Source organism: Carassius carassius, chromosome 47 (assembly GCF_963082965.1).
Source record: "Carassius carassius chromosome 47, fCarCar2.1, whole genome shotgun sequence".
Lineage (NCBI taxonomy): Eukaryota > Metazoa > Chordata > Actinopteri > Cypriniformes > Cyprinidae > Carassius > Carassius carassius.
The window spans coordinates 11,895,040-11,921,524 of NC_081801.1; the positions used below are offsets into that span (position 1 = coordinate 11,895,040).

General features: G+C 36.1%; 4 protein-coding genes across 6 annotated transcripts; 3 read left to right on the forward strand and 1 right to left on the reverse strand.

The window, feature by feature from the left end:
* The first annotated feature begins 648 nt into the window (after nucleotides 1-648).
* On the forward strand, nucleotides 649-3,792 carry LOC132130108 (putative inhibitor of apoptosis). 2 transcript variants are annotated; one of them, XM_059541760.1, is made up of 8 exons: nucleotides 649-1,777; nucleotides 1,871-1,970; nucleotides 2,056-2,134; nucleotides 2,222-2,270; nucleotides 2,449-2,691; nucleotides 2,784-3,038; nucleotides 3,284-3,325; nucleotides 3,465-3,792. In XM_059541760.1, the coding sequence occupies exons 1-8, from the start codon at nucleotides 853-855 to the stop codon at nucleotides 3,656-3,658; spliced, it is 1,887 nt and encodes a 628-aa protein (XP_059397743.1). In that variant the 5' UTR covers nucleotides 649-852; the 3' UTR covers nucleotides 3,659-3,792. The 2 variants fall into 2 exon arrangements, with proteins under 2 accessions (XP_059397743.1, XP_059397744.1); XM_059541761.1 differs by lacking the exon at nucleotides 2,449-2,691.
* A 5,303-nt stretch (nucleotides 3,793-9,095) lies between these two features.
* Nucleotides 9,096-11,974, forward strand: LOC132130410 (DNA damage-induced apoptosis suppressor protein-like). The gene is made up of 4 exons (XM_059542114.1): nucleotides 9,096-9,457; nucleotides 9,644-9,805; nucleotides 9,893-9,998; nucleotides 10,089-11,974. The coding sequence occupies exons 1-4, from the start codon at nucleotides 9,345-9,347 to the stop codon at nucleotides 11,811-11,813; spliced, it is 2,106 nt and encodes a 701-aa protein (XP_059398097.1). The 5' UTR covers nucleotides 9,096-9,344; the 3' UTR covers nucleotides 11,814-11,974.
* A 463-nt stretch (nucleotides 11,975-12,437) lies between these two features.
* LOC132130408 (pre-mRNA cleavage complex 2 protein Pcf11-like) lies at nucleotides 12,438-21,682 on the forward strand. 2 transcript variants are annotated; one of them, XM_059542111.1, is made up of 16 exons: nucleotides 12,438-12,834; nucleotides 14,765-14,890; nucleotides 15,107-15,289; nucleotides 15,393-15,554; nucleotides 15,784-16,784; nucleotides 16,878-17,061; nucleotides 17,160-17,394; nucleotides 17,585-18,936; nucleotides 19,045-19,096; nucleotides 19,231-19,347; nucleotides 19,479-19,593; nucleotides 19,734-19,917; nucleotides 20,063-20,218; nucleotides 20,317-20,409; nucleotides 20,494-20,529; nucleotides 20,698-21,682. In XM_059542111.1, the coding sequence occupies exons 1-16, from the start codon at nucleotides 12,667-12,669 to the stop codon at nucleotides 20,908-20,910; spliced, it is 4,377 nt and encodes a 1,458-aa protein (XP_059398094.1). In that variant the 5' UTR covers nucleotides 12,438-12,666; the 3' UTR covers nucleotides 20,911-21,682. The 2 variants fall into 2 exon arrangements, with proteins under 2 accessions (XP_059398094.1, XP_059398095.1); XM_059542112.1 differs by having other exon boundaries at nucleotides 19,491-19,593.
* A 783-nt stretch (nucleotides 21,683-22,465) lies between these two features.
* ccdc90b (coiled-coil domain containing 90B) lies at nucleotides 22,466-26,168 on the reverse strand. The gene is made up of 9 exons (XM_059541755.1): nucleotides 25,728-26,168; nucleotides 25,535-25,654; nucleotides 25,184-25,287; nucleotides 24,996-25,097; nucleotides 24,769-24,810; nucleotides 24,589-24,660; nucleotides 24,441-24,494; nucleotides 23,187-23,301; nucleotides 22,466-22,963 (listed from the first exon to the last, which is right to left on the reverse strand). Exons 1-9 carry the CDS (start codon nucleotides 25,822-25,824, stop codon nucleotides 22,908-22,910), a joined length of 762 nt encoding a protein of 253 aa, XP_059397738.1. The 5' UTR covers nucleotides 25,825-26,168; the 3' UTR covers nucleotides 22,466-22,907.
* Nucleotides 26,169-26,485: the final 317 nt, after the last annotated feature.

Sequence of the window (26,485 nt, forward strand, 5' to 3'; positions counted from 1 at the left end):
TTTTGTTTTTTTTTTAAGAAGGCGTTTCGCTTAAATATATATATCAGAATAGGAAAGAATGAATGATTGCAACTTCCAATTCATTCTGACTTTAACTTATTTATTATTACATTTTCATTCAAGATTTTCTTTTTCTCCTTTTGAGTGATATACAAGTTTTACTTTACCCATCATGCCTTTTATATTGAGAAAAACATGACATTTAATATATGCCTTTACATTAAACATGTGGTTTTGTGTTATTTTCAGGTTCCTGCAACATAGGGGAAGGAATCACATACCTCCTACATCGACCGTTTATCTGCTCAAGACATCATTTAATTTTTTTAATAAGATCTTGAGTTCTGTCATGGAGGACTAGACACCCGTCATGGGATGTCCAGCAGAGAGAAAGACTTGAATGGAAACACTCTGTGGTCACATTTTTATGTTGGATTTTACAATTATTTCCAAAGAAACCACCATTTGTCATTTAAAAATGTGTTTAGGTCAGTGTAACTGTGGTGTATTTCTTAGTGATCCAGGATGAGCTCATCTTATACATCCAAACAAGCTGTTTGTTTGTGGCTTGTTTTATGAATCACATTATGTTCACGCAGTTTTAGTTCACTCCACGTGTCACTAGTTCTGTGAAAAACAAAAAAACAAAAAACCTTCTGTGAAGCCCCTCTTGTGTAATCGAGTCATGTTGTAAGTACATGATTGATAAGGAGGACTTTTTTTTTTTTTTTTTAAGGGGTCAGATGTTTGTGTTATCCTATTTGTCTGGCTCACACCGTTCATCTTCTGCACACACACAGGGTATTCAAGTCTTTCTCTCTGCTGGACATCCCTTTCCCCTAGTTTTGTTAAATGGAAATTATACAAAATAGTGCATTCCTGAGGAGTTTGTGTCGCAGTAGTGGCCCTGCAGATTTACAGTATGATAATTCATCTGAACTCTTTCGTATATCCACGTATGCTAAATTCCCCACCACTGCTCCAGTGACGGAGCGAAGTCTCGCTCGAGCGGGCTTTTATTACACTGGAGTGGGCGACTGTGTCCAGTGTTTCCGCTGCAATATGACGGCTGACAACTGGAAGTCTGGCGACTGCCCTGCTGAGCGCCACAAACAGCTGTCTCCCAACTGCAGCTTCATCCAGAGTTTACCTGCCACCGCAAACCTCCTGTCATCCTCCCACTCAGCCTTTTCCCCACTTCGGAACGTAGCCATCCTGCAGCTGTCCACCCCCGGATCCGCTGGAGCATTGACCACTGCGGCATCTGTTTCTGGCCAAACAGAGGAGCAGGTGGGTTACCTAAACATGGGTTTCAGCAACCTGGCACCTTCCAGTCCCATTTCTTCACGTGTAGTGGAGGATATGTCTCACCAGCGACCACCGGCTTGTCATAATCCCACTATGCGTCGGGAACAGGAGCGCCTTGACACATTTCAGAACTGGAGTCTTGCTACAGTATCTCCAGCTGAGCTCGCCAAATCTGGTTTCTATTACCTTGGCCAGGCCGACAGGGTGGCTTGCTTCAGTTGTGGCGGCCAGCTTAACAACTGGGAACCAGGAGACCGTGCGGTATCTGAGCACCTGAGGCATTACCCCAACTGCCGTTTTGTTCGAGGCGACCGTGCAGATAATGTACCGTTATCTGGTTGCGGCCTTTCCAATGTATCCAACTCGGCAATGCAACAGTGTGAAGAAAGGCTGCTTACGTTTGTCAATTGGCCCTCAAGAATACCTGTGCGACCAGACCAATTGGCTAAAGCTGGTTTTTACTATGTTGGTAAGAGTCTTGATGATATTACAAGTCATTCAAGGTTTAACTTTTCTGCTTTGATCTCCATACTTACAGTTATTTCTTTCTGTCTGTCGGTAGGTCGTAACGATGATGTGAAGTGCTTTTGTTGTGATGGTGGACTCAGATGTTGGGAATCTGGTGATGATCCATGGGTTGAACATGCTAAGTGGTTTCCAAGGTAAAAAAAAAAAAAAAAAGTGGCATAATTTTCTATCCCATGATGACGTTATGTGAATATTACTTATGCATGCATGTTTTTCTAGATGTGAATACCTGTTGCAAGAAAAGGGCCAAGAATTTGTTCATCAGATTCAAGCAAGATTCCCAAGACTATTTGAACAGGTATGTTAAAAATACTGGTGTCATTTGTTATTCAAACAATATGATGCATGCTGATGGATATCTTAACCTAGTTTACATGTTTTACAGCTTTTAAATAATGGAGACAGCAATTCAAGAGAATTTGTTGATCCACCTGGTAAGTTTTCAATTGTGCTGCCCTACATGTGATACTAATTTCCATATCTTTTAGCGTTGATTATGTACTTTAAATTTAGTCAGTATTTCATGTCAAGTTTTGTGTTCATTAATTTCAGTCAAGTTTATTCTGGCTGAAGTAGATTAAATTAGATTTTTTAATTTAAACCCATGTGTAGTAGTACACCTGGGTCCTGGAGAAGACCGTTCAGAAGATGCAGTGATGATGAACAATCCCGTGGTGAAGTCAGCGTTAGAGATGGGATTTGAGCGTAGCCTGGTGAAGCAAACAGTCCAGAGCAAAATTCTTACAAGTGGAGAGAATTACAAAACCGTTCAAGAATTGGTGTCTGATTTACTAAGTGCAGAAGATGAGAAGAGAGAGGAGGAGCGAGAGCTTCTTGCTGAGGAGATGGCCTCAGGTATTTCTACAAAATGTATTTTCTACCAGCTGTACAATGTTTCAAGATTTGGACTTGTCTGAATATAACAGTGTTTTTTTTTTTTTTTACAGATGGTTTTACTTTCCTTAAGAAACATCATGCTGCCTTGACACAGCGTCTAAAAAGCGTCCAGAGTTTAATGGATCATCTTCTAGAGGAGAACGTCATCTCACAGAAAGAGTATGACACTATTCGTAACTGCACTTCAGTCAAGCAGCAGACAGGGCAGCTCATTGATTTAGTACTGTCGAAAGGAAACGCTGCAGCAGAGGTTTTCCGCAACTGGATCAAGAAGAATGACGTGTACCTGCTGAGAGAACTGATGGGTATGTCATCTATGAATCAGATATGAGATAAAGTGTCTGTAAATTTTCAGTGTTACATGTTGTTAGTTGGTGTCCGTGTAAAACGTCACGGCCAATAGATAGAAACACTTGAATCACTTAATAAAAATAAAAAGGTGATGGCTTTTGTAAAAATCCTAAAAAGAGCAGGGACTAATCAGCAACAACCTAATCACTACATAATATTGACAACCAATTTTTATTTTTTGGTCTTACTGCATTTTCAGCCCAGACAAATGAAGCTGCATCACCGAGTCAAGATCTTTCAGGTATATTCAAACATGAGAAAAGGTTTTCTTTTGATTTTGCCCCTTTTTATCTCTAGTCATCACACTAAGGGAATCCGTTAGATCCCACTCTGAAACAAAGAGTTTGTTTAAAGTTATTGACTGTCCATCATTTTCACAGACTTGCCTATGGAAGAACAGTTGAGAAGACTTCAAGAAGAGCGCACATGCAAAGTGTGCATGGACAAGGAGGTCAATATTGTCTTTATCCCCTGTGGTCACCTAGTGGTATGCAAAGAGTGTGCACCTTCTTTACGCAAGTGCCCCATATGTAGAGGACTGGTCAAAGGCACTGTCCGTACTTTCCTATCATAAAAAGAATGGTTATCCTTTGACAAGTAACAAAATAATGGATTGGATTTACAAAAAATTTTTTTTAATTAAAATTCACAACCTGAATAAAAATTAAACGTGTTTCTGAAATAAATTAAAAGGTGAAACTGAACAAATGTCTGATGCTTATCTTTTTAATGCATTGACATTCTGTCTACAAAAATGTATAGAAATATTTTCATTTCAAGATTTGCACACAAGTTCTTCACACTTACACAGCATATGTTGATTCTTTTCAGATTAAAAACATTTACTATATATAATACATCTACACGTTGAATGTTTTAACAGTTCAAGCAATTTACATGTAAAAAGTAGAAGAGTAAATAAAATATTTGTTCTATATGGACACAAATTGAAGCTTTACACACAATTTCAAAACTCTCAATTTCTTGCGTCACAATCTGTTCCACCTTTAAAAAATATTAAAATTAGACTTGTCACCATTTTTTCATAGTCCAAGGTTAATGTAATATTTAGAAAGACAAGTCTTACTAATTACCTGCATGACATCTTCATCTGCAACTTCATAGATGAGTTCATCATGCAGCTGAAGTATATAAAAAAAGTCTCCTCGTGATGGTCTGACTTCTGTGCCTATCACCTGAAGAACGCACTATATTTACAATTCACATCTCCCATTTTAAAGTGAAAATGCTATAATATGAAGTCAGTCATACCTGATCTGATTGGAAGTAGGTGATGTGGGAACTCAAGGAAACGCTGCCTATAATCTATGCAGGATGTTGATGGTTGCTAATTTGTCAATGTCAGCAGCAGAACCCTGCAACAAATCTATTAAAAAAAGTTCAATTTAAAATTTTATTGATCAGTTTCAAGTGATAATGTAAGTGTCTACCATAAAGTTGTTTACATATTACTTTTGTGAACTTTTTTCCCATCATTTAGTGACTTTTGATACTAGTTTAGGGTCTTTTTAGATAATAGGTATTTTTGCTTCACGGACTGGGTTTTGATGTGTGGGAAAGTACCTCTCCACTGTGAGACAGACAACTATCATATGATCAAAATGTCAACAATTACTGGAAACCACACAAAAATACTGCCAATTTGTTTACCATCTCCCTTCTTCTGTATGTGTATAAATTCATTGTCCATCAGCCACTCTATGCAGGCGTCAAAAGCCCCTTTGCTAAGAGCTTCTGATTCAGCTTCTTCCGTGGCTGTTCGGCTGTAATACTGGCTGCCAGAAGAACGCAAGAAGCATCCTCATACTGTGGTGCGCTGACAGCTCATCCAACGATGATCTTCAGTCCAAATAATGAAATTAAATCCTGTACATGCTCAACCATAGCTGTCAACATTGAACATTGAAAATAAGGGAGATTTCCCGGAATCCATCCCCAAAATGAGGGATTTTTTTACACGATTCTTATCCACAAACTTAAAAAAAGCACTAATCATTAACAGTCTAAAGAGTTTATAACTACACAATATATATTAAAGAATGACAGACCAATTGATATGTTAAAAGTGATTTATTTATGAACAAGGTAATATTAATAATAATTTAATATTAATAATAATTGTGTGCTGCGAAACGTCGTTTTTCCTGACAACGACAATTTTTGCAGTAGGCATCATTTGGACCTACATGGCTGCTTGTCAGGTAGTGGAAGGTGGACTCCCATTTACTCAAATATCGGCATAATGTCCTCGGTTTTGGTTGGTGATTAATTCGGTCTAGAAACCCAAGTGCAAGCCACTTCACAGACACAGATAGTTGCGTGTTCTGAGTTAACACAATACGGGATATTTTACGGGAAAATACTAAAACGGGAAGACAGCGGGAAAAGAGCTAGAATACGTGAAAAACCCGGTAAAAACGGGAGGGTTGACAGCTATCATACAACATACTATAAGGAGAAAGACATTCACAAATCCAGAATGGCCCTGAGCATGCTGGTAGTGACGCCCTCACCCTCCCGCTTTTAAATACATTTTTTTGTAACAATTCTAGTTCTAACAGACATCCACGACCCGTGTCCCCAACCATGCTCATCGATCATAACAATTTCTGCAAATTGTGTGAAAATGTAGTTTTACAAGAGTACCTGTAAGAGTAGAAGACTTAAGTGGTATGGAAATGTCATTATTTTACTAAGCAGATCCAATTTGTCTTCTTCAGTGAGCCTGTTGATGTGTCCATTAGCTTTCCTCTATTGTGCAAAGAGCGACATCTAGAGCTGAAATCCAACCAGCTGCTGAAGTGTTACCCATATACCCCTTCACTCTGACCTCTGCCTCCTGAAATCGATTCTGGGAGAAAATAGCATGTATTTCATTAGCAAAATCTTGTCAACAAAATTCCAAGATGGACAGAAATACAAAATTCAGAAATCAACGATTAAATATGTATACTGCACTATGTACTCACAGTTAAAAATAAAATAAAAATAAAAATAAATGATCGACTGAGATAACTGACAGTTATATATTCACTCAGAAAATTGGAGCCAACCTGCAGATAAAAAATAAAATTAAAAATGTCTCATGCCACAGACATGAAAGGAAGAATAAACATGGCCTTTGTCTTGTTTCCAAAACTCTCTTCAGGATTAACAACTCTGAAGCCAATGTTTTTCCTGCACTGGTTGGAGCTAAAAAAAATAAATAAAATTTAGCCTGGGAAAAAATGAGATAACTACATATATTTAGAAAGGTACCATGTAAACAGAAGTAATTCTAAGTTATATACAGTATTTAGTACGGTGCCCGTAAAGTGACTTGTTCGGTTTACTTAGTTTTGTCGTGGCCACGACATAATAACTCGTGGGAACGTGATAATATGTCGTGGCCACGAGATATTAGTTTGTGGGAACATCATATTATGTCAAGGCCACGAGATCATTTTGTCAAGGTAACAACATCCTTATGTCGTGGCCTGGAGATGCTATGTTGAGGGAACAACATCCATTTCTCGTGGCCACGACTTCTTATGTTGAGGGAACAACGTGTTTTTCTCGTGGCCAGAGTTTAATGCGTAAACAAACCTGCTTGACCATAGCAACCCGGGATTATCAGAGATGGATTCATTCATATTTTATTTTGAATTAAGAAATTATTATATTAATTATACGTATAAAATTTATGCCTTTACATTTTATGCATTTATGACCTTTTATGTTAATGTCTAGCATTTACAGTATGCTATTATTTACAAAAGTATTCAGAATGTTAAGTAAAGAGATCGAAATTGAAGCAAAAAAATGAATATAAACGAAATAAAAAATATATAACCAATAATAATAGGCTAATAATAATAATAATGCACACATATTACGTGGGAATTACTATCAGTTAATGGACTTACAAGACTGTAGGATGGATAAAAAAAAGTTTTTATATTTTATTATTCACTTTATGTCATTTATTTATGATAAACTTCATTTGAATGATGACGATCGCATGTAATACAGCCCGGTAGCCAAATCATAAGGTTAATACAATAATTACTTAATTCAAAATAAAATATGAATGAATCCATCTCTGATAAACTGGTTTCTATGGTCACGCAGGTTTGTTTACACATTAAACAAGAGAAATGGATGTTGGTCCCTCAACATAGCATCTCGGGGCCACGACATAAGGATGTTGTTACCTCGACAAAATGATCTCGTGGCCACGACTTCATATGACGTTCCCACGAGTTAATATGACGTTCCCACAAATTAATATCTCGTGGCCACGACAAAACTAAGTAAACCGAACAAGTCACCTTAGGGGCACCGTACGATTCAGTTTGTTGAATGTTTTTTTTCTTCTTTACTTTTTTTTTTTTTTTGTCTTTTGGACCCAGTTCATCAATAGCTTGTAAAATTTCCACATCCATATCCAGAGTGGAGTCTCCTGGCTCCTTTGGTTATTCTGGTTTTGCTTAAAACAGAAAATTTTATTTTTTTACTTAGTGTAACACAGCTTATCAGTGGCATAATATTACATGAACTAAATAAAAAAACATACTTATGGATCATTAGATTTTCTGCTCCCAGATATATCTATTGCAGAAGAGGATGCTTGATGCAGGCAATTTGATTGTCTGTGTTATTTCTCATCTGCAAGAACAAAGGTAAAACTACCAGTTAGTGACAACAATGTTTACATGTAACATCTGACATAAACTACAAAAGCAAAAATAAGATGTTAAAATAAGCTCACCCTGAGAAAAATATATTAATTATAGCCTCAACAACATTAAAAAGCTCTGGGATTTCAACTCTATTGTTTTTAGTGGGAACTCATTTAAAGTCTCGCTTACTTATTTGTGTACATAGAGTTCTGTAAGGTGTTACCATTAAACAGCAAAACATTAAAAGCTGCATATCAACCAAGTTTGTAATCAAAACCATGGAAACGTACACAATCAATAGAAGATCTACAGTTTCAGATTTCCAACATATCATACCCCTTTCTTTACAATGCGATGCTGTACCAATCTATCTTTCTTGTCGTTCAAGAAGTCATCTCATATAGAAATCGTATGACTTTAATATAATTGTTGTTTAGTAAAAACATACAATGCTTTTTTTAGTGAATAAATAAAAAAATATATTACTCCACATAAACAATCTAATTATTGAGATAATTAGTGAAATTTTACTGAAAATAAATTACTGACATTTAATGTCATTCCAGCCAGTTGAACTGGCATATTCAGACCTATTTACTTGAATAGTAATAACTCGCGAGTTATTTCAATGGTCCTGTCGACATTACAATTTGTGTGTGTGTGTGTGTGTGTGTGTGTGTGTGCAAAATCATATTTAAATACAATTATAAAAAAACAAAATAACGTAAAAAAAAAAAAAAAATCAATCAATAAATTAAATCAAGAATATTCCCAGGGGCACAGTGTCGAGGTTCCCCAACTGAGTGTAAAAACATTACACAATATTACAGTACATCCTGTTAGATAGAAAAAAATCTAAATCATATAAAACAGCCAGTTGACATGTATTTTTACTTAAACAGTGGTGATAATACTTATATTACGTTCTTTTTAATGGTGAAGTGAATCAGGTTTTTGAACAAATCTTTTAAGTGAACGATCCGTTCTCATAACTCCAGTGATTCATATTTTTCGTCCAATGAAATAGCATCTGAGGTATCGAGTATATTTTTGTGGATTCGAAAGATTCAATTTATTTGGATGAATTGAAATCCGCACCTGTGCCTTCACTCTCAACCGCAACACTGACATCTGCAGCATGAAGCAAGCGCGCGGAGACATACAACGTGATCACAAAGGACCTTGAATACATTTCTTAAAATCATTTATACCTGAAATTATAATACAATTATAAGGTTTTATAATATTTATTGATCGTAATTTATCTTTAAACATAGAACATATCTTTTATAATATTGTACGGTAGATGGAGCTGTGATCCCTGAGAATGAAGGGAGAAAACCAGCGAGAAAGAAAATCGTTCTTGTATTGGAAATGCAAGCTTTGTAGCTCACTCTTTAGCTTCCGATCTTTTTCATTAGACATTTTTCTTTATTGCTGTATGGATTTAATAATATCCACTTTAATTACTTTTTTTAAGTTATTTAAAATCTGAGTCCTCTGTTTTGTTAGTATTTCCTTGTAGAGAATGATGGTAGTACGGTTGTTTGTAAAGCTTGTTCACTCTTTCAAGCACTCATGAGCAACACACGGGCTCTGGTGAGTTGCACAGTACTTTCTCTGCAAGACTCTTGTTTTTTATATCCATGCTGCAAAGGCTGTCTATCCAGATTAATTCAGGAAAGAAAAAGGTACGTGGTAAAATAAAGTCAATTTTATTATTTTTTATTATTATTTGATCTATTACAAATTCTGTTGAATGTACTTTAAATGTATTTAGGGAATTTATAATGCTATAACATAACTACATTTGTGTGTGTTAAATTAAAAAGCGTCTGAACATCATGAATAACTAACTTCTAAATCATTATCTTTAGGGCTGTATGTGGAAGATGTGGATTCACTTGTGACTTACAAAATGTGGACTACAGATACAGACTGTCGTTTAACGTGTCCAGAAACCAAGATATATTTGGTGTGACAGTATTCGGGGGATGTTTAAATCCCTTCTTTGGCATTACTGCCGGTGGCCTTCAAAGGTGTGTTTTAAAGCATTTACATATTTTAAACATCTCGAACAAACATTTCTGTTGATTCATTGCTGATGTAAAGTGTGATGTTTCCAGATGTATCGATTTGGAGAAAACTGAAGGCACGCATACTGTTCAACAACTTCTTGTTAAAGCTGTGGAAGACTGCTTTATAGGAAAATGTGTCATTTTTGGATTGAAGGTATGCAGCATTTTTTCATTCAATTTGGGGTTGGGCATTAAGGTTACACCCTTTTATTAATTTTGCTAATTTCTTGTTCTTTCCTAACAGGTTCCTCATAATGTTGCCAAAACGTCTTCGCTGTCTGGACAGTTAGTGGCCTGTCAGATCATTTCTCCATGCGAGTCTTTGATGGGATGTACTGTAATTGGTTATTTTAAAAACCTCCTGTGGGCAAATTCTCATTTTGCCAACAGTATCTGTCCATCACAACAGAAAGACTCACAAAGTACACAAAGAAATGAGCTCAGCAGTTTTGATTATACTCCTCCTTCATGTGCAAAGTTGGATTCTCAACACAGCAGTGAAGGATTCACACTCTCAAGTGCATGGCAGTCACCTGGGTTATGCTTCCCCCCAGAAGAATTAAGTAATGACTTGTTAAAGCAGTCCAGAGACTGTAATCATAATATTCTTTCACCAAAGACTGAAGAGACAAGAACATGTAAAAGCACTAGCCAAAGCAACACCAGTCAGTTAAAGCATGTTAACTGTATACAGGATGAACTGAAGAATGAAACACAGAACAGTCACAGAAAATATTTTTCCTCAAGTTGTGACATGTTTGAATCATCAGCACATTTTAACAGCTCTACTGCATGTGACAGTATAAATCCACTGGTCACGTTGTTCTGTGGAAATAATACTGACATAATTACATCCGAATACCTTGTAAGAGCTAAAACCAGAGAAGAATGTGATACAGCTTTATGTGAGAAGTCACTTTACAGTCATTCTGGTCAAAATATATGTTTTGATTTCGAGGACGCACCTTTATCTGAAAGTTTACAAGATTTTGTCAGCGTTGAGCCTCAGATATCGGAGATAATTGACACAAAGGGGTGCATTTTAGGTAAAAGTGATCTAATGATGCAAGTGCAAAACAGATGCTCTCTGACTGAAAATTCAGTGGTCACAAGCATCTCAAAAACTCTTCAAATGCATCTTTCTAGTGAAAAATGGCCCTCACCAATGTGCAGTGTGAACAACATAAGCTGGAAAGGGAACAATGAAAATGACTGTCCGGAAAATCTTGCAACTAAGTTGAACAATGCTGAGATAAGTAAGACTGTTTTGTGCATTAACAATTCTTCAAAAAAGATGATTCCTTTCAGTCCTGACATTATGTGTGCATTCAATCGCTCTAGAAACGACAGGTTGTCTTTTTCGAACAAAAACGAAATCCCTTTAAAAAGAAAAAAATTAACTAGGAGCAGACCCTCTGTAGCTTTTTGTTCAGTAAACAATGAAATGGGGAAATATTTCATGCACTGTGCTCAAAGTGAGGTCCATTTTGTAAATTGCAAAGTCAAGCAGGAACGTATTGTGTTTGATAACCATGAGGAGAAGTACAATTGTTCTGTAGACTTGTTTGCTTCTGGTCAGAGCAGTATGGACATGAACCTTTCGGTTGTGACGGATGTTTCCGAAGTCAATGAAGCTAGGAATGTCAACACATCAGAGCCTGGAGGTTCAGGCTCTCTGCTTTTTTCACCATGTTTGCAATCCACCCCAGTTTCTCATTATGATAACTCATGTGGACAGAAAACCAGGCGAAGTCAAAACTGTGTAGGCTCACTGTGCTCTGGAAAAATTAAGTGCAAGTTTAAAAGAAAGATAATGGATCAGAGGTTAAGTGATAAAAGAAAAAAGGTGGATCATTTGCCGATTGTTGAGTCTGCTGGGAGTTTCTCAGGCAAGTCTGACATGCAGGATGCAAGTTGCAATTTATCTATAAACGAGTGGTCCAAAGATCTTTTTGAAAATTCATTTTGAATTAAAATTGAGTAAGATGAATTACAATATTCTGTTTGTTAATTGTAATTGTAAATAAACAATTTTATAAATGTGTGTTTGAATTATATACATATGTTTGTTAAATTAATATTTTTATTATTATAAAGAATGCATATCCAGAATTGTATATTATTATGTAATCATAATTAAACAGAATCTGCATGTTTAATAATCAAAGTGCTAGCATAACAAATGTATAATAAAATGGTTGAGGAAAAAACACTTTTGTCCTTTACGTCCACCAATACTAATACTATTCAAAATAGACGATTAAAATGCAAGGTATGTAAACCTATTTGCATATGAATGTGCTTCTATTTTATTGAAAAAATAATACTCTATATGTTTTGAATCCGCTGAACCGCTCTTCTATGCAAATAATCCTAAACTGTATATTTCATTTTCAAGGCGATGACGACATTGTACTCTGTTGTGATTTTTGTTGATTTATTGAATGATTTAATTCTTATACGCTCTTCTTGAACATAATAGTTCTGTTTTGACCAATGAAATTGAGCACAAGCTTTCATCAGCCAATCAAACTCGAGCTTTTCAGCGCAGCCAATTGGGAAGCAGTGACGCACGTTCAACTATAAAGCATTTTAGATGACGCGCGGTCTCCACTGAAGTACTACGACCGACATTTTGGAACGCTTTTTCTAAACAGAAAATATCGTTATTCAGAAGCAAGACGCGACGAGGTCTGGCACGACATTCCACGTACAGAGGAAACTCGGAGGAAGTACAGATGTTTAGGAGGACTGTGTTGCAACTAATGTTTGTATAAAAGCTTAAATTGTTTGGCGACGGCCCTCGACTCAACGGCTCAAAGATGTCGGACGAAGGCGCGAGGGAGGACGCCTGCCGCGAGTATCAGTCCTCGCTGGAAGATCTGACTTTCAACAGCAAACCGCACATCAACATGCTCACCATTCTAGCAGAAGAAAACATCCAGTTCACCAAGGATATCGTCGCAATAATTGAAGCACAAATTGCCAAGGTTTTTATGAAAATAGATTTATTTTTGTTTCGTTTCAGTCATCGTCTTTTAGCTCGAGTGTTGCTAACGTTAGTTAAATGACTACGTGACATGAGGCCTGTAATATGGCGCCAGCACGACTACTTGGCTAACGCTTTGTATAAATCGGCGTAAAACACTTTTTGGTGCCATATTATAGTTGACTACTATTGAGGTGTCTTTTATGCGGATTTTTATTTTTATATCAGTCTGAATTTACTGTTTTTGTAGCTCAGAAAAGTCACCAAACCACATTACCAAATTAGGCCAGTTGCAACACAAGGTTTATCTGCTTGTTTGGTCACAGCTGCTCATGAAGTCGGACTTAATGTTGACGCACATTTGGCTTGAAGTTAATAATCCATGTTTTACTTGCTTAATAAGATTAGCAGATAATGATAACAGTCTGGTGGCTCCACATACAGTCTCACTACTATTTTAATACAACGTCGATTTATTAACTTGTACTAATGTTATACTAGTTTACAAGTTATATTTTTCTATGACACTATATAAATCATGTGTTATGAATCATAATTAATCTACAAGAACTCTAGATAGGAAAGAAACGAAATTTCCGTGTTATGTAATCAGCCCAGCGAGTCATCGTCGTTGTGTAGTTTATTCTGTACTTTCCATACATAGGAATTTTGTAAACATGGATTGATTAGAAATCTAAAGTGCAAGACAACCCGTGTTGATGCCAACAATTAATCAGTAATAATTATTTGTATACTCATGGTTGTAGTTATTTCATATCACCAGCTGGTACACGTGGTTTGCCACCAGTGTACATGGATGCATATTATTTGGGAAATCCGAGGAAATTTTTCATATCCTTGTTTATGTTTGCAACCTATTTGAAATGTTGCATTAGTTCTGCTAGTCATGTTGGGCTGTTCCGTGAATGAGCATGCCTGAATTTAGAGTTCTTAATACAAATGTGCGCCATTTAAATACCTGTGTACTTGAACCAATAAAGGGTTTGGGGTGTTAGATTGCTGAGTAATTTTCCATTCTTTACTGCAATGTTAATAAATGGTATACAACTGTGACAATAAACTATGTGAAATGTCCTTTTGTCTTTATTTCCCAGTGTATTTTTTTGTGTTAATGTTGGCTATATTGATTTAATTATAATCTAAAATGCTCTTTAATCCAAATACATTTGCATTGGTGCAGTGTCCTTTCCAATGACATCCCAAGGCTGAATGTGTAAAAAAAATTACTTTTAACAAAATTATTGCAGAATTTTTAAAAACTGCTTCTCTTTGCACGGGGGCATGTTGGTTACAACCTGTAAATTTCTTTTTATGGACTCCTGTAAAATGTAAAGACCAGATGCCCCAAATGAAGATCAAATCTAATTTTGAATTTACATGGATGCCTACAGGAATTAGTTGAATTCCTGGTCAGTACAAAAAATAGAAGTGGAAAAAAAGCCTCAATCATTTTTTTCTTTTTTTTTCCAATTTTAAGGACTTGTGCTTCTTGCTTAAATGATACCAGAAATTGAATTGCACTGACAACCTAACAAAACAATTTTCTTGATGGACTGAGCCGGAAGAGTGAACATTGAAGACGGGGTTTACAAAATATTTGCATTTTTTTTTTTTTTTTTTTTTTTTTTTTTTTTTGTACCTGGGACGTGGGCATTTTTTATTCCTGCATCTGACAAACTTTTACCTGATTTTTGATGGATCTAGGTTTTAAGGAACTTCTCATTTCCTTTTTCTTTTTTTTACTGCAAACAATGGACTTTCCCTCAAGTACTCGATTTTTGTTTTCTGTGCCAGTTCTTTTAATCTAACTTCAACCATTTAATAATCTCAACAGTCATACTCTAATTCTGTGTAGTTGTGATTTTTCTCCCATGTTGTCCTCTAAACTTGTCAGTTTTCTATCACTTTAGGCACCTGCTGGTGAGAAGCTCCCAGTTTTGTACTTAGTGGATTCCATAGTGAAGAATGTTGGAGGGGCATACCTTGAAGTGTTTGCTAAGAACCTAGTCAATTCCTTTATTTGTGTATTTGAGAAGGTACATAATTCTTTGAAATTGTGTCCATGGTATTACTACCGATTGAACGTCATGTGCTTTTTGTCCTCATTTAAAATACTGTTTTGTGCCAATTAATTCCTTTACCTTAATTTTCTGTTACATTTATGAATAGTAAACTATATAGTTTTGTCGGTGTTCTTTGAGATTAAACAGGAGTCAGATATTCTTTCCCCCCTTTCTTTTACTTCACTTTAGGTGGATGAGGTCACTAGAAAAAGTCTCTTCAAATTGCGTTCCACATGGGATGAAATTTTCCCCTTGAAGAAACTATATGCACTAGATGTGCGTGTGAACTCATTAGATCCTGCCTGGCCTATAAAACCATTGCCACCAAATGTGAATGCCAGCATACACGTCAACCCAAAATTTTTGAAACCGGTAAGCTTTTAAGGAGTTCCAACTAGGAGTTCTAATTTTCCAGAGGTGGGAAAAAGTGCACTGCTATGGTTTATCTGAAATGTGTGCTTTTCTCTTTGCGTAGACTGAAGAAAAATCTCCGAAGCCTCCTGCACCACAACCTCCAGCCCCAAGCTTGACACAAGAACAATTAATAAGACAACAGTTGCTTGCAAAGCAAAAGCAGTTGTTAGAACTTCAGCAAAAGAAGATCGAGCTTGAACTTGAACAAACAAAAGCTCAGTTGGTGAGTTTAATAGTCATGTGCTTTATAACAAGATGAACTAGAATGAGCTACATGATAGTATTGGCAGTCTTAGAAGTATAATTTTTTTGTGATGTCAAGTGCAAGTGATATGTTATAGCAGTGGATAGCAGCTTTAGTTGGTATAATGCCGCTAAACCATCATTCTTCATACTGCTCAATCTATTTTGAAAGAGAATTGATCTTTTTTATTATTATTATTATTCTCAAGGCTGCCAGTCCTACTATTGCTTCAAACCACCATGTCGGTGCTTCTGCGCGTATCTCAGCAAAAGTCACACATACAGTTCCTGCACCACAGGTCAAACCTTGGCTTCCAGCAACATCAGAAAAAATGTCAGCCAGAGATCCTAGATTAAACAGAAATGGTGCAACAGCTGTAAATGCAAAGGAACAAGTGATGCATAAGAAGGAGAGTCAGGTCACACCAAACTTTCAGAATACATCAGAAAAAAGAGGACAAGTCTTAGCTGAAAGACAGAGTAAGTTGGAGAAATTGAGAATTCCAAAAAAGGATAACTCCGCTGTTGAGGAAAAGATGAAATCCAAGGCGGTGTCACCCTCTGGAAAAGGTATCCTTGTCAGACCCAGAGGAATGGAGTCTGAACATTCAAAGACTGTTGAACTGAATAAGAAGGACCCAAGGCTACATAAGCAGATGCTTGACAAGACAGATACAAAAGATGATGATTTCCGAGAGAAGAAAAGAAGTTCAGAGAAGAAAGATAAGGACGAAGGTGTCAAAAATTTGGATCATCAGAAGTCCAGCAGCAACAGGGGCAAGCTTATAAATGGCTCTCTAAACAAGCATGAAAGACTTGACACATTTCTGAAACAAGAAATTAAAGTGAACAAAGCAAATGTTCGAAAAAGGTCTCGGTCAAGATCACGTTCCCCACCATTACATTCTCCCAAAAGAAAAGAGAGGCGTTCATCTCCAAAGAGAAAAACCAGGAGTATTACTCCACCCCCCAAGTCTGGAAAGGCTAGGATAAGTAAACATCCACATAATGATGATGCTTTTCCACAATCAAGTCTAAGAGATGAACGAAGTACCAAAAAAAGTGCCCTAGAACCAAGACGATCAAAAAGACCACTTGACGATAGACCTGCTGATCAGAAAGATGGACCACAGCAGAGAATTTTTCCTGCAGAGCATAAAGACACAAAAGATAGCAAGAGATGGAGGAGTGGATGGGAAGAAAATAAAAAGTAAGTGACTTTTAAATGTCAATTTTTAAACATCATTAGACTTTCTATTGTTGAACTTATAACCACTTTCATATTAATAAACTGCCTTAACAGTCCCAAGCAGTCAGAGTCGGATCTCTCACATGGACGACTAAGCACCCAAAGACACAAGACTTGGAACACTAATCAAAGACCGTCTGCACCTCGTACACCTAAACAGCATCGCTTGAGTGTTGACAGTAACATACAAATTCCAGAAGCACTTAATTCTGCAAGTAAACGGGATCTTTTAAGGAAGGTATGTCCATTTCATATTTTTGTTGTTTTGTAATCAGTTTTTCTTTATCCAATACGTTATTAATTAGAATATTGCTAATCAGGACATTTTCATTTCAGGCTAGCAAAAGACATGCTGATGGTGAAATATCCAGTGACGAATTCCTCAATGTAGCCCATCAAATAAACCAACTTTTTCAGTATCAAGAGGAAAGACAGCGGTCTGACTCTTGGGATGAATCATGTGATGAGGGAGTATATCAGTCAAAAAAGAAACAACAAGGAATATCTGATGCGGCGCTTTCTTATCTTGAGCACAAATCTAAGTTGAAAAGAACACAGCTTCAGCGTCCAGGTAAGATTTGTCCTGTTTTTAAATAATGTGTCTGTGAATTGTAGTACTTTTAAAGTTGTACCTAAAGTTTAACATTTATTGTATTTCACCATGGCAGGTAATAATTAAACATCCACTAGGTTGTTGTTGGTGTTTTATAAAGAGTCTAAACTTGAATTATTTTCCTATATTCATTTATCTATCTCTACAGTGCGAAAAGATGGCCAGTTGCCATTGCATGAAATGTTCTATCAGCCTCAACATGAAATGACTGAACAATACAGTGAAATCTCAGAAGTGCATAAAATGTCTGGTGATGCCATAAAGCCTGACCATGAAGATCCTAGAAGAACCGACAGGCCTCTACCATGTAAAGGTTCCACATTCAGGAATTCACCAAGCCCTGTCAGCTTGGACGGGTCTTGTGGAAAATCTGCAGGACCGCCATTTGAACGGTCATCATCTCCTATTGAAATGGATCAACAACCAGGAGACATCAGCCCACGTTTTGAAAGTCCCAACAGTGTGCACTCTGGCACAGGTCCAGATGATGGTCCTATAAGTGTAGAGGTTCTTCCAGGGCATAATCATTTCTTGGAACAGGCAACAAGTGGACGAAACCATGGTGAATCTCCTGGAAATACACCAAATCACTCCTCAGAAGGATCTATGGCACTGGTGAACACGCCACTGCAGGATGCACCAAATATTCCTCAACGGTTTGATAGATATAAGAATTCTCAAGCTCCCTTTGATGAGCCACCTAGCCACATGAGAGAGCCCAGGTTAGATGGTCCTACAAGACCTTATGCTCCTCCTCCTCGGTATGAAGGCAATACGGGGGGATTTGATGGTTCTGGTGGACCCGTGAGGTATCCTGGACATCGCTTTGATGCCCCTCACCGGTTTGAAAGATTTCCCAAAGCCCATGAAAGACCTGTGAGATTTAACAACCCAGCAGTATCACACAGGCCAATGAGGTACACAGAGCCTCGTAACGTGAGATTCGACTCTCAAACCCCAGTTCATTATGACCACCCAATCCACCAAAACAGATTTGTTAATCCACCAAGGTTCGATAATCCTCACATGCAACATGGTCCACCAAGATATGAGGAACCACGGTTCCCAGCTAGACTAATGAATTATGATGAACAGCAGGGTGCAGTTAGATTTGATTGTCCATCAGATGGGATGCGTTTTGAGAACCCGGTGCAGCCTGAACGCTTAAGATTTGATGCACCGCCTGTCATGCCAAGATATGACCCACAAGGTCATCCAAGATACTGCGGTCCAAATATTCCAAACCAGCTCAGACCACAGGAGCCAACAATATATGATCAAACTCAAGGTCAGGCCCCTGTGATAAACTCTGTAGCACCACCTAATTTCAACATCCCACCCATGAACACGTTTGGTGGCCCGGCCCAACAGTTTCCCATGCAGCAAAATGTTTCTCAAGCATCTAACTTCAGTGTGACAGTCCCTACGTCATCGGATTTCCAGGGTTCATTTAGACCTGCTCCTTTCCCTGGTCCGGGTGTTGGAAATGTTCCTCAGCCTGTACGTTTTCCTTACTCAAGGAGTCCTTTATTTTTGTTAACGTTAAAGAGTTTTCTTTTTGTTAAACTTGGAAAAATAAAGTTTCGTTTTTGTCTTGTGAATTTTTAGATGATGGGACCTCAACCCTTTATGCCACCAAACCAAATATCTTTCCAGCCTGGTGAGAATGTCTTTATTTAATTTTTTTTACAATAAAAGCCTGAAATTACTGTTAACTTACCAGCCTACATTTGTTTTGATTGTGGCTTCTACTTCAGACCTGTATTATAATAAGTGAATTGATTATTGATTCAGGTTCCCAGTTTCAGCAGCCTGAGCCCGAGCCATTGAGGCAAATAGATGTGAACGATCTGTTATCAAAACTTCTATCAACTGGAATAATAAAACCTGCACAAACGGACTCAACGACTGGTATGCATACTGTATTGTATTTCATTTATTACCGTTGGACAATTAAATTGCATTAATTACAGTCTTATTTCAATTGAACATGTGTAAAGATTAAAAATGTGTATATATATATATATATATATATGTTTTAGACTCCACTTCAGCAGGTCAGACTTTATCTGTTCCTGAAGAGGAAGAGGAGGAGGAACAAGAGGAAGATGAAAATGTCCCAGACTTGACTGGCTTTGTTTTGGAGGACATGAAACAGTATGTACATCTACATACTGTCTGGAGTCTAGACACAAGTGAATCTGACAGAAATATCTTTATTACTGTGTGATGATAAAAAAATGTATATATATATGACTTAAAGACACCAGCTGTTTTGGCATATTTGTGTAACTTAGGAGACACGACAGCATTATCACCAAACTGTATACTGGAATCCAGTGCTATTCCTGCGGCGTGCGTTTTACTGCATCTCAGACGGATGTGTATGCAGATCATTTGGACTGGCACTACAGACAGAATCGTTCAGAGAAGGACATCAGTAAGAAAGTTACATATCGCCGGTGGTACTATAGTCTGACGGTAAGCTGGAGGCAATCCGGTTTTATTTATTTTCCTTAATCATGTATATTTTCAGACATTTGTCACTAAGAACTGAAATGACCTCCTGAAAGCGGAACAAAGGACTTTTAAAATTGTAACATGATGAAGTGCTTTTTTCTTTTAGGATTGGATTGAATTTGAGGAAATCGCTGATCTTGAGGAGAGGGCAAAGAGTCAGTTTTTTGAAAAAGTTAATGAAGAAGTTGTACAGAAAACTCAGGAAGCAGCCAAAGAGAGAGAGTTCCAGAGCGTTAAGGCTGCCGCAGACGTCGTTCATGAGGTTAGACGATGTACATGTTAACTGTGTGATTATTCATAGTATTAGAAAAATGAAATGCTGAATTAAAGATATCTCTCTCTCTCTCTCCATCTTCTCAGCTGTGTGAGATTTGCCAGGAGCAGTTTGAGATGTACTGGGAGGAGGAAGAGGAAGAGTGGCACCTGAAGAATGCCATCAGAGTAGATGAAAAGGTAAGAATTCTACTAATACAACTAATTTGAAAAATAATATTGATGTTTGATAAAAGACTTAAATTGTTTTCCCTTCTCTTTTAGACATATCATCCCTCATGTTACGAAGACTACAAAAATGTAAGTGTTGATTTGGAGAATGGCATCTTGTTAACATGCATCACACCTACATGTTGAATTCAAGTGGCTAAAACATGCTGTATTTAGGATTCAGATTTTTAAGTGAAGTTAAATCTTTCCATCTTAATTTTTATTTAGTCAATTAAAACACTTCCCCTTTTTTCGTAGACATCCTCCTTTGTGGATTCCACGCCATCACCCAATAAAATGTTTACAGAAAACCCTTTAACAGCTTTCATTAAACAAGAGCAGGGTGATGAGGTGTCATGCTCCAGTATTAAAGAAGAGCCCTCCGAGGATGTTATGGATGCACCAACGGTAAAAGAGGAGGTTCAGGTTAAGTTAGAAGGAGAATCACAAACCAGTGCAATTATTTTCTAACAATGCTGCTCCTTAGCCACTTCTTTTTGTGGTTACTTTAGCTGGTCTTTTGTGTTTTTGTAAAGAAGGATAATTTTTTATATTGCAGAGCTCTGGGGCAGGGACCTCAGCTAGTCACTTTAAATACATTTTTGTATTTGTATTTGCCTGCACATTTCAGGTATTTTTTTGCCATGTGAATGCCCAATGAAATGTACTGTGAAAGATGTACGTTTGGGGTAAATGTATATGTATAATTTAATTTATAAATAAAGATATTTTTGGTATTCTTTGTGTAGTATTGATAAGAAAAGTTTGAATTTGGGTGTTTTTTTGGTTCTCAATGAGTAATTTGTTCTGACTTTTGGAGAATGGTTGAATACTAATTTATGGATGACTTTTTGTTTTGCCTCCAAAAAACAAGGGAAACCCCTTTTCATTCATTGATAATTCCCTAAATCCAGGTTTGGGGCAGATTGTAAATTATTAATAGTTGATGGAACATAATTTACTATGAGTATGTCCCTGACCTTAATATGTAAATGGTTATTTCAGTTTACTACTGTATTTGGTTCAGAGTAATGTTTAGTTAAAAATGAAAAAAAAACTGGGTGTTTCTTTTTCTCTTTTTGCAGAGGTTCAAAGCGCAATTTTGCTTTATTTGGAAAATTCAATAAAAATTGAGAGGAAGAAATAGTGTCTTGTGTGCGAAGTGATTATTGTGCGCTTTTTGACTAATTGAAATTTGTCAGTTTCATGCATAATCCTAAATAAAGTTTCTGTGCTAATGGAACCTTCTCTGTTCATTTATTTGGTTCTGATTATTACAACGTGTCTGTTACAATGTGTCTCACAGGTGTACCTATATTTGTAATATTTATAGAACATGTAAAACTTAATGTGTTAAACTTAAGCATCATTTTCATAGTCTAAAATGGTTAAACTTAAATGCTTTAATTACATTTTTTTAGAAGAAGAAAAAACCTTGGTCAACTAACGTACTTTCAAATGACTTTTCTTCAAAGATATACTACAGTGATTTCATGGAACTGTTATATGATTAGTCTAGTGGTAATGGAGCATGAAGATGGACATGGCTGATTCATATGTGTGTGTATATATATATATATATATAAAAAATAAAAACAAGTTCTACCTCGTCACAGCTAAAACTTGATTACAACAATAATTTAAGCAATTTATGTTTGTGCTACCTTGTAAGTATATAGTTTAACAAATGTTTATCCTAATAAGTTGAAAATATAATACTTATAACATGCTAAGCTATGTTTTTCAACATATTAAGTGAAATGACTGTAATACTTCAGAACTGGCTTCTGCATAAGGTTGAATAACCCCTATATAAAATACAATAAAGTGGCATTGTCCAAATTATTTTTAAATAGATAATATTTGTATTCATGCATATACACATGGTCACAAAATCTTTTAACACAAAGACATTTTCATTGAAATTATTTTTTTAATTTTTTTATGCACTTGCATGAAAGAGAATAATGTTAGATATACTTTAGATATACACGTTGATGTAAAAAAAAATATATATATGGCCAAGATTTTGTGCATTTATTGGATATATGTGTGTGTATAAACAACAAAACAATTGTTGGAATTTGTCATACTGAAGCAGAGATGCCTAAATATAGCCTTTTTCAATTTTAATTGATCTTTTTGTTTTAACCTTAATACATTGATTGCATTTAAATCTAGAGAACAGATCATTATATTTTAATATAATATATTCGGACAGAATGCAATGTTTTCTTTTCGTCCAACCAACTTCAAACAAGTTACATTTTTGTCCCTTTTTAATTAAAAGCTTGGGCACCTCTGATCTTAAAGAAACTTAAACAACACATTTGTTATTAACATAAAAAAAAAAGTTCTACTGAAATGTAAAAATATAATAAAATACATGTACATCAGGTGATTAAAACAAAAGGCAGAACGTTTAAGATAAAAAGTCTAGACATCATTTCTCTCCTGTTTTGTGAGATTCATTTCCAAAAGCGATAGAATCCCAAGGCAATTGCCAGGCAGGTGAAGATACATGCTGTGAAATAAAAGAATAAAAAAAAAAGATCACTTGATATAATGTTCTTAGTGCCCATAAAACTAAATTTAAATTGCATCAACAAACTGAAGAGCCACTAACGATGATTTTGTGTGTTATCAAATTGGGAGTCTTATCTTTAGGACTTGCAAACAAGTCACTGCTAAGTCAAATATATTTCGAGATACATGTCATCTGTTTGAAAAGCATCTTGGGTACATACCTGCAAGATATTTAATCGTCTCTAGCTTGAGTGATTCCAGGAGGGTTTTCAAAGAGGCAACTTGTATGTCTATTTTCTTTGAAGTTTCCACGGCTTCACTTTCTATATCAGCATTCTGAGAAAAGAAAAAAAAGAACTTGACTATAATAATATATTATAACACAGTGGCGGCTCCTGCCAAGTCTCTCAGGGGGGGCAAATGTTTGCTCGATTAATGAGGATAGGTCACCCATTCAATTGATAAATTAACGGCTAGTTAAAGATGTAAAGGGAACTGAACTACTATAGTATTAATTCAAAATAAACTGACATTAGGAATCAATCTCTTGCTCTCCTTATGTTTCTATATGCGCGTTAACACAATACAGCATCAAATAAAAACATTTTACAACGATTTCAGTTTAATAAGAAATAACTGAAGTCACATAAATCACTGTTTTCACAACTCACTTGTATTAATCACATTCCTCACTTACATTACACTGCTTACTTAAATTACAATTTATCCTTATTGCCACGACGAATGAATGGTATTTCTTTCAATGAAACGACACCATTAATCCGCGCTGAGGTAACGTTCGCCGTGATGTTGATCAAGTTCAGCTGAAAAAGGCATAGCTGTCCCCGTCTCTCTGTTTTTTTTTTGCTGTTGTTTTTTTTTCACATTTGATAAAGATATTAAAGTAGTTTTTTGATTTTTTTTCTTGTTGTTAAAATTCAAAATAGTTTTTAAATATTATTGGATGTCACTGTTCCCACCAGCTGTTGCACAAGTTAAGGTTACGCACGATGACGAAAGCACGTTAGGGCTAGCCCTCCCGGAACTCATTGAGATTGCATTGCAGTGCCTGCAGTTTGAAAAAAATGATCTTTGAATGGAAGTCTATGAGAGCACTCGGAGCGATTCTCAGTTTGACAGAAATCTTCCAAAAAGGGGCAGTAGTACACAAAACATGACTCGTCGCAGATTGGACTATTTAGAGGCAGCACAAACAGTCTAGAATAGTGAAAGCTAGCGTAACACTGTGGTTGAATGTAAAAGAAAAAAAATAATCCCTCCGTTTCCTTTGGTGGTGCGTCGCTCAATCGCCCTAATGGAGAAACCGCCACAATTAAAACATATTTACATGAATTATGACAATAAAAGCATTATAATGTAATCATATTGAATAGAAAAGCTTTCTTGTAATCACGGTTTAAATGATTGTGTTGCTGTTAAAACATGTTGTGATCACAACTATTTGTAAACCTCACCATTTTTTGGAACTCTGTTCTGACTTCCATAAGTTTCTTCTCTTGTTCTGTAAACTAGAATACAAAATATTGGATTAATTGTGAATGTTTAAAAAAAAAAATAATAATACAAACTTGCACAAAATGTTAACAAATAATGTTCACATACCATGTCTGTAATTCTACTTCGCTCCAAATTAATGTCTAACTTTGCATCTGCTCTAATTTTTTGACTTTCTTCCTTCAATGTAAACATAAAAGATAAATAAAATATTTGTTAAACAGAAACAATGGTACTGTGCAGAATGATTACTGAAATTCACACAAACTTCTATCTACGTCTACTCACCAGTAGTCTGTTCTTTATTTGCTCCAGCTCTGTTTTCATTTTCTGCATGTCAAATAATAAGGAAGGTGAAGAACTGAATAACTGACATAATATTGTCAATGACACATTTCAGTATGTGTTAAATTAGTATTAACTTTGTGGACAAACAAGTTTTTTACCTTATTTTGTGTTCATATTATGGCGCCAAAAAACAAAGGATGAAATACAGATTTAAACTTTATTCTTACAGCATTTTCGGAGCGTAAATTGGCAAATTCACTCTTCTCCAGGATAACCATGTCTTTCCTGATAGCGTCTAGATGAGCCATGATTTGCTGTAGAGCTATTTCCTATACCAGATGAAGAAACCATTATTGGATTCAATGGGTTTCATTAATAGTCATTTCTGCTGACAGTAGTTTTGTTGGTTGTTTACCTGATGTGCTCCAGTGACCATATCTCTGTATACAATGTCTATATTGGCTGTAGTAAGAGTCACCAGTGCTGTGACAATCACATCTGCCTGCTTTTTCTCAAAGCCTGGATTACATATGCAGGGGAACAAAACAAAACCATCTTAATTTAAACAAACATTATATAATTAATACATTTATTATTATAATTAATACAAATATAATTTCAATCACAAATATCTACATTAAGATTATATTTATACTTCAAAATCTTAAATATATATATAAAAAAAAAAAAATACAACAAATCGTAAATAAATAATTCAATTAATATTAAAATAGCTTGCCATACAGATTAGACCTAGTAAACATACCGCTGGCTTCCAGCTCTTTCACGAGCGCATGGGAGTCAAACGTGAGTTTTCTCTGCTCCAGTGGCGTTAACTCCACTTTTCTCACATCGAATGTCTTGACAGCAGTCGTTTTATGGAATCCTAAAAGGAAAAATACTTCTGTAAAGCCTTGAATTGCGGTCATTACTGCGCTGTGTCGTCGAGCAACACTTACCTCTCTGATAACACATTGGTTGGATGTTGAGTTGATGCAGTTTTAGCAGCGAGGAGAACTGGTATTGTCTCCGTATAAAGGTTCCCCAGCATGACATTGTTATATAAAAAGTAATAAGGGCTAACCTAAATAAATATAATTGTTTATGTGGGAAGTAATTGTTACGCGTATTTAGCTTCTATACTTTTTGTAAATTGCTCAACAGCAGCTAAGACGAGTTCTGGTGTCTGTCTTTCCTCTCTGTCATTCCAGCTCTCAGGGTCAACTCGATTAGCACCTTCTTTAAAAAAAAAAAATCTCCAGATCTGTTCGTTTACTATATGTGGTTTCCTGTTTTGGTACACTTTAGATGACGTTTCGATAGATTGTGAAGAAGGTGGAGTTTTTCTTTTCTTTTTGATGGTAGAAATAAAATAGGCAACTAGAAAGGCAGTTATGTTGAAACAATGCCAAGCGCCCGGATGTTGTCATGGTCACGTGCGACGGTTCTAAATATTATTATTTATTTTATTTTTTTACTTTGAACAGTGTACTGTCTATTTGAAATGAACACATTTCTATTAAAGTTTAACACTGCGATAATTTTTTAATAAATAATTATCCACTCCAGACCGCCACTCTAGCGTTACTTTTCAAAACGCTTTTGTGTTGACCAAACATAAATTTATAGGGGTTTCTGGAGCGTAATTCGTATTGTATATTAGCGAACAACTTTATAATGTTCACATGTCAAAGATTATACTTTTTAGGGCACAAAT